This window comes from Gadus macrocephalus, chromosome 23, assembly GCF_031168955.1.
Source record: "Gadus macrocephalus chromosome 23, ASM3116895v1".
In the NCBI taxonomy this organism is placed as follows: domain Eukaryota; kingdom Metazoa; phylum Chordata; class Actinopteri; order Gadiformes; family Gadidae; genus Gadus; species Gadus macrocephalus.
The window spans coordinates 2,161,907-2,170,042 of NC_082404.1; the positions used below are offsets into that span (position 1 = coordinate 2,161,907).

Consider the following 8,136-nt stretch of genomic DNA (forward strand, 5'->3'; position numbering starts at 1 on the left):
TGACTGAAGCTATTGGTAAATTGGCTATGTTTATTTTCAGCTTAAAAAAAAAAATAAAAGACCAAAAGTGATGCCATTTAAAATGCATCATGCTCTGAATCATTCACTAACATCCTTTCCACAATATCAAACTATTTACATGGGCTGTAAGCCTAACATTGTTTGAGGCAAATGTGGATGTTAATGGATGTTTCAGAATGTTGGTCCAGACGCTGGACCAACATTAAGGTCCAGCGTTAAGCCAATTAACATTGAGGGACATTTTTAGAACATGTCAATCCTCCTCGCAGCTCGGCCGCGGGCAGCCCGGCCGCAGGTTCCGCAGCCCGGCAGCGGGCTACGGAGACGTCATTCTAAGCGAACAGAGCTGCAACGAAGGCAAACAACTGAGCGGGTTCGTTGGTTCTCGTAGGATAGACTTGACGGGATAACCCCTCCCTCCGGGCTGCTCCACAGCCAGGACTCCTGCTTATTGGTTCATAGCGCAGCCAGGGCTCCAGCCAATTCGTGAATAGACGTAGGCGGGATCCAGATCCCTTAGCTGGTCACACCCACTCAGAGGAGGACTTTCCTACTCTCTCCCATTGAACTCCATGTTATTCACCGGCCGCCAACACTTTCGGAGTAATAAATGGAGCCAATGGATGCTAAGGGAGGCGTATCCTCCCTGAAATAATTGGCAATAGGTGATAGGTGGTGCTAATGTCCCTTTACCCAGGGAAACGAACATAACATATACTAAGGCATTAAAGTAGTCATATTTAAGGGCATTAATTCATTACAGTAGTCTGGACAACCTACATTTTTTGAGAGTTCTAATGCATGTACTATGTGTTTTTGGTGGTTCTGAGAGGCTCTTCATGTGGTGTTACCTGGTACAGCTCAATGCCCTGGTCTTAAGGCTCTTCATGTGGTGTTACCTGGTACGGCTCAATGCCCTGCTCTAGAGGCTCTTCATGTGGTGTTACCTGGTACAGCTCAATGCCCTGGTCTTAAGGCTCTTCATGTGGTGTTACCTGGTACGGCTCAATGCCCTGATCTAGAGGCTCTTCGTGTGGTGTTACCTGGTACAGCTCAATGCCCTGCTCTAGAGGCTCTTCGTGTGGTGTTACCTGGTACAGCTCAATGCCCTGCTCTAGAGGCTCTTCGTGTGGTGTTACCTGGTACAGCTCAATGCCTTGGTCTGTGATGAAGACGATCTCATTCCAGTTGGTCCAACAGAAGCCCAGAACACTGGCGTTCTTCATCTACCGGTACGACAACGACACATGAAAGATGAAAGATAAATCCAAATGTGCTTTGAAAAACAAGTATGTGAGAGATAATTATAAATACTAGGCCACGACAGTTCATTCACTCTCAATCCTAAGTGTCAAATGGAAGTGAACAATATCTAAAATCTTTGAAAGTATCATCAGATTTATCTTTTATATATTTAAACAAAAGGCCCAATTTCAGAAACTGAGACTTTACAAAACTCTATATATTATAACATCTTAAAACAAAAGGAAAAGGTGAAGAAAATAGGGAAAGGTTTGATCACACACAATAACAAGGAGGTTCCTTCAGTACCTTGCATTCCTGAGAGAATTCAGTGTGTGGATAATCTGGGATGAAGTTGATGAAGTCCTACACGGGGAAATCAGCGATCAATGACTTTAAACAAAGCAGCTATCAGGGAGTTTGACATCTTCATAGACACATCTTGACTTTGCAAAAAATATTTCATACAATAATGTTTAATTTCTTACACTTTTTCTCTTCATGAATGTGTAGCCTGGCTTCATTTGTAGTGTTTAAAATACTTCACAAAATACTCCATACTCAATATAATATTCTCTAGTCGAATTAAACCAGAGCTTCAGTAACAATGAGAAGTGATCACACATCAACAAAATAAACACATTTAACATGCTGTCAGAGCAATGCTCCCGAGTCCTCTCTGGGAGCTGGACAAGAAGGTATGAATCTTAACTCTACGTTGTTAGCGCCTTACGCCATAGCAACATAACTCACTTACCACAGATTTGGAGGTTCTTTGAACAGCCAGTATTTTATTTCCAATGGAGAACTTAATGCACTTGACCTCCCCTTTGTCATCCATTCTGTGGACGAGACCAGCAAATACTGTGACGGCATTTTGGCAAGAGAAAGTTAGCAACCAGCCTACTAACCAGGCACACTGATACAGGGTTAGAGAGATGTAATCCATGCCCACGATCAAATCATGGTTGGAACACGGAAAGGTACCTGAAGGCGATGGAGTTCTTGTCATCTGGGCCTTTAACCACAACCCCGGTTGCACCCCCAGAACGCACTGCAAACACCTGGAGACACATTAACACAGGACCCACCGAGATGAGTGTTAAGCTAGGGTAGACATCTAGAGAAATCAGCCAGAGGCGGCTAGATTTTGAAAGCAAGTCACTTAAAACACACCACTAGCTGGGTAGCTTTGGCAAAAGGTCAGCCTAGCCTTCTGGAGGACAGTAGTCCTGCTCTGAGGGCACCAGGGCGCCTAGCCTTCTGGAGGACAGTAGTCCTGCTCTGAGGGCACCAGGGAGCCTTCTGGAGGACAGTAGTCCTGCTCTGAGGGCACCAGGGAGCCTTCTGGAGGACAGTAGTCCTGCTCTGAGGGCACCAGGGAGCCTTCCGGAGGACAGTAGTCCTGCTCTGAGGGCACCAGGGAGCCTTCCGGAGGACAGTAGTCCTGCTCTGAGGGCACCAGGGAGCCTTCCGGAGGACAGTAGTCCTGCTCTGAGGGCACCAGGGAGCCTTCTGGAGGACAGTAGTCCTGCTCTGAGGGCACCAGGGAGCCTTCCGGAGGACAGTAGTCCTGCTCTGAGGGCACCAGGGAGCCTTCTGGAGGACAGTAGTCCTGCTCTGAGGGCACCAGGGAGCCTTCCGGAGGACAGTAGTCCTGCTCTGAGGGCACCAGGGAGCCTTCTGGAGGACAGTAGTCCTGCTCTGAGGGCACCAGGGAGCCTTCCGGAGGACAGTAGTCCTGCTCTGAGGGCACGAGGGAGCCGTGGAGGTGGAGACACAGAGGGAGGACATACAATGGGATGATCGGACGGGCTTGTTACAGCCTGTGACAGCCACAGACACAGTGGCGGCTCGCCTATAGAGGGCACTGGGGCGCCGCCCTCCCTCCGACCTGCCTACATAAATATATTCTATTCTATATTTTTTAATAATCATTCTAATTTTGAAAAATAATCTATGTTAATTGCATTCAAATAATGCATTTACTTTAGAATATCTTTGGAATCCTCCATAATTATATCTTAATTCTCTTTCATGTTCAACTTATCATTTTGGTGAAATAGGTGTCTTCCCTGGGGCTACAGTTTGCACAGCACAACAAGCCTGAATTTTTAGCCAATGGTTCCCCGGTTGCTAAGCAGAATAGTACATAATTTCGCCAATCAGCAACGTCGAATTGAATGGCTAGTGGGCTATAAAAATATAGCCCACAAAACAGTGCACAAAACATCCACTGCACGTAACCGCGCTTTTGCCATTACCTCAGATGAGCAACATGACGACTTTGAGTACTGCTACCACTGTTTCCCTGTGAGTTCAGCTAGCCCCAAATTCAGTTAAGTCTTTGCTTATGAATCCCTTCGAAAGAAGAACATTTGCAGAAAAATTGCAAGTAAAAGAACTCTATGGGGTCAGAACAGTCTCATTAATAATGAATGCACAGACAAGGATTCACAAATTTATTTTGTGATTTATATATAAATTACTCTCTTCTCACAAATACATTACAATGCACACACAAATGGATATCGGTATGTATAAATGTAAAATGTATCCATAAACAAAAATAAGTTACACAAGCAAATTTCTGATCCACACACAAATGTGCCTTGTTTTAAACAAATGTAATATAAATCCATAAATATATGAATTAAAAAAATATTTGCAATTTTCATCAAAATGTATTTGGATGTTGTTACATTTATATACAAACTGGTCAACTTGAATTTACAAGACGCTTTTCATTTGTGAACTTGTTTGCATTTGGGTGTGAATTGGTCTGTATTTATTAGGGCTGGGTATCACGGCCAAGTTCCTGAATCGATTCGATTTCGATTCTGAAGGCTTTAAATCGATTAATCACGATTCGATTCGATTCAATCCGAATCGGTTCCATCTGCTCCTAGATTGAATGATAATTTTCTTAAATTGTAAGGAAATATTCTTTATAGGCTATCATCGTTAATTCATCACTAAAATCATTAATTGTGACTAAAATCTTGTAGTTGTGACTGTTAATTAACATCCTTAGCAAGATTTTACATTCTATTCAACGTGATGGCCTGCCTAATTCAATATATTAATGAAATTATCTCCATGCAACACACTGCAAAAGACATGTTTTTATTTTGTAGGCTACATAAATGACAATCCAGGCAACTATAAACAAAACTGCCTCCATCTTCCTAAAAGATATAAATATAACCATTGTAAAGATTATACCATTTAAGATAAAATATTCAAGTATTATAAAACTCCTTAAATTCACATTTTTTCAACACATTTAAAAAATAATAATAATAAAAATTAAAAAAAATCGATCTCATGCCCTGTGAATCGATAGCGTGAAATGTAAACGAAATCGATCCAAAATCGATTAAATCGATTTTTTTACCCAGGCCTAGTATTTATATGTGGATTTTTGAGACTCTCCTGACGTGGCTGGAATCACAAATGCATTTTTTTCAACAAGGAACTCTCTGTAGCCAATCAGATGCCTCCCTCGTTTTCAGCCAATCACATGACTGCAGTGACTGGGTTTTTACATTGTCGGTGCCGTTTACTAGTTTAACGGCACCGATAATTCCAAAACCCAGTCGAAAATGTGTAGTGTAAAACGTGACGCAGCTTTTTCTTCTTCGCCACCTAGAGATTGTTATGTACGATCATTCAAAAAGCCCATGTTATTCCCATATAGACATTTGACCGAGGGAACCGAGAGGCTCGGAGGCTGGACTCAAGGGTCGGAACTGCAGTCATGTGATTGGCTGAAAACGAGGATTGGCTACAGAGAGTTCCTTGTTGAAGAAAATGCATTTGTGAATCCAGCCAGTCAGGAGAGTCTCAAAAATCCACATAAATACAGACCAGTTCACACACAAATGCAAACAAGTCCACCTTGAAAAGCGTCTTGTAAATTCAAGTTTTACAGTTTGCATAGAAATGTAACATCCAATGTAACAACAATGCAATTTTGATAAAAATTGCAAATATTTTTTTTATTCATATATTTACATTACATTTATTTAAAACAAGGCACATTTATGTGTGGATCAGAAATGTGTTTGTGAAACTTATTTTTGTTTATGGATACATTTTACATTTATACATAGCGATATCCATTTGTGTGTGCATTGAAATGTATTTGGGAGAAGAATAATTTATATATAAATCACAAAATACATTTGTGAATCCTTCTCTGTGCATTCATTATTTATGAGACTGTTCTGACCCCATAGACTCGGACCAGACAAGCCAGAAGTGAACATAACCCAACAAGCAAGAGAAAAGGATAGAGCGTACAAGAGAAGTTTTTCCAGAGGTTGGTTTGATCGAAAGGCTTGGCTAACTAGCTGTGGGTAGGCCAATGCAATTTTTTGCTTTCCTTGTATACTTTTTAAAACAAGTGCGTGTGATAGTTCGTGGACACAGACAGGGGTGACAGACCTGAAACATCTGTCAGAACGGATAAAAAAAAACCTGAGCGAGCAAGAGTGCATATGAAAAACTGTGTGAAGCTAGCCATGCTAGAGGTAAGCAACTTGTATTTCTGTATTCCACTAGCCTATGTATTTGTTTGCACATTTTTGTATTCAGAGATGTCATTATTAGACATACTATGTATACTGTATGTCTACTGGAGAATGCAGACATTGTCTTTTTTTCCCCACATTTATGCTTTTTAATTATTACTGTAAGCTTTACTAAGAAATTAACTGGTAGGAGTATGCTGATTTTATTGTATTGTTGAACTGAGACATGTTTTCTGTGGTTATTATTTCATAAGTCTGTGACACCACTATGAGCCATGCCAAGGGGAGGTTTTCTTTCACAAAGCATCTCAATGAAACCACGGTGGATGCCTATCCCATGCCTATCCTCACCATCTCCTTCCCGTGAGATGGACACTGGTTGCAGACCCTCACAACCCCCCCACCCCCCTGTGAGGTGGACACTGGTTGCAGACCCTCACAACCTCCCCCCACCTCTTTCAAGTGTACTACATACTGTATATAGTCCTCTGCAAACCTATGGTGGGATCAGGCCTTCAGTATGCATATTGCACTGTATGTAGTCCTCTGCAAACCTATATTGGTATCATGCCTTAAGTGTGTCTTGAACAACCACACACAAAAGTTTGCAAATTTACATGAATTTAGTGGAATTCATATTTCATTGTATTTGTATAAATGCATACTAACGCAGACTGTAGATATATTTGAGTTACCAACACAATGGCTTGGCCGTAACACACTCACCCATTCTCTCTATCTCTCTCACTCACACACAGAGAGAGAGAATGTTACCTTGTGTGTAATTCAGTTTTTGTTGATGTATCTGCACTGCTGAATTCTGCACTGCTGAATTCTACAAGGCAAATAAATTAACTTAAAACTTAGTTCCCTGGCCCCATTCGACTTTGTAAGTAAATGTTCAATTTTTCCTTTATTATTTTGTCAGAATGCACCAGAATGCTTCGTTTGTTTGTGAAAATCACAAAAAAGTATTCAGGGGGAGGATGCCCCCAGACCCCCCTACAGGGTTTTGGAATGCAAACGTTCAGCCCCACCTCAAATAAATTCCACAAGCCGCCACTGGACAGTTACCCGTTTTTTGTTTTTTGTCTAAACAATTGATTTATTGATTGCTATAGTAGGGATGCAAAGCAAAAATGCTTCCGAAATGAATCGCACAGGGCAATCACAAGTCACTGTGAGCTGTCCAGCAGGCACAGAGAGACATCAACTCTGCTCGCTTTGGTCCGTAAACCAGCAATGCGTCGATATATTCAATCATGTCCTAAGCCTAGGATCTGATCGATATATTCACGGCCACAATATCTGACCGACCATTACTAGCTCAGCGTTAGCCAACCTGCTTGTTTGCTTCGTCGAAGAAGACGTTGTTGACGCTGGACGCATGCTCGAACTGGACTGGGCTCTCGCATAGCTCTAGGTAATGCTCCTCACTCATCGTCCTCTTCAATGTGTTCGTCGTGCAGCTTCAGGACCGTTATAACATCTGTACTGACAGGTAGTGGCTCACTGACACTATGTGCTCATGTGTCAGCCTGTCTTCCGGGTATACGTCGGGTGTCATGTGATGCAAATCACATGATCAATGGCCAGATTTAGTACTGGCGTCCAGCGACAGCGCCAGGACCCGACTACGGCGCCAGCACCCGGCTCCGGCGCCAGGACCCGGCTCCGGCGCCAGGACCCGGCTCCGGCGCCAGGACCCGGCTCCGGCGCCAGGACCCGGCTCCGGTGCCAGGACCTGGCTTCCGTACGTTAACATGCCAATGAATTATGTTGCGCATCGCGCTTATCGTTAATACATAGCCTAGTGTATTAAATGTACAAGTGGCAAGCCAGCATAAATAACCAATTATACTGAAATGGACTAAGTACTTAAAAATGTCCCCATAATCTCAACAGGAAGGTATATATGAGTTTATAAAATGACACTATATTATATTGTGGCGAGCAGCGCGGGAAGGACGAAAAGGGAGCCCAGGACAGGTTAAGCGGTTAGGCAACTCTCGCGCCCCCGCACGACTACGAGAGATGCCTTTATTAAACACACACCCATGTCACACCTAAAACACACTCAACATAACTAATTAACATAAACGTCTCGGTGACTGTGTCGGGAACAATAACTCTGTAACAGAGACACTACAGATGTCTGTCTAGAGTTTTGATCTTCTGATAATTTCTTCACCTGTAACTCTTGCTAACTGGTGATTTCGTTCTGCGAATGCAGTAGATTAACAATTTGAATAAAACACATTTAAACAAAACAAAGGAAGCCTTGTTTTTCATTCCTGTTCACGCTCCTCTCACAACATCTCAGACCATAGTAGTCTGA

The 8,136-nt window shown here is 42.6% G+C and overlaps 1 protein-coding gene across 2 annotated transcripts in view; it reads right to left on the reverse strand.

Annotated features, from left to right (window-relative positions):
* Positions 1-7,417, reverse strand: part of rmc1 (regulator of MON1-CCZ1) — a 14,043-nt gene extending 6,626 nt beyond the window's left edge. The window contains exons 1-5 of one of the 2 annotated variants that reach the window (XM_060044844.1): positions 7,141-7,417; positions 2,251-2,327; positions 2,021-2,105; positions 1,573-1,629; positions 1,161-1,247 (exon numbers count right to left, since the gene is read on the reverse strand). In XM_060044844.1, coding sequence (XP_059900827.1) covers positions 1,161-1,247; positions 1,573-1,629; positions 2,021-2,105; positions 2,251-2,327; positions 7,141-7,239 — 405 coding nt within the window. In that variant the 5' untranslated portion in view covers positions 7,240-7,417. The remainder of the gene's footprint in view (positions 1-1,160; positions 1,248-1,572; positions 1,630-2,020; positions 2,106-2,250; positions 2,328-7,140) is intronic. The other variant, XM_060044845.1, reaches the window with a different exon arrangement.
* Between the last annotated feature and the right edge of the window lie 719 nt (positions 7,418-8,136).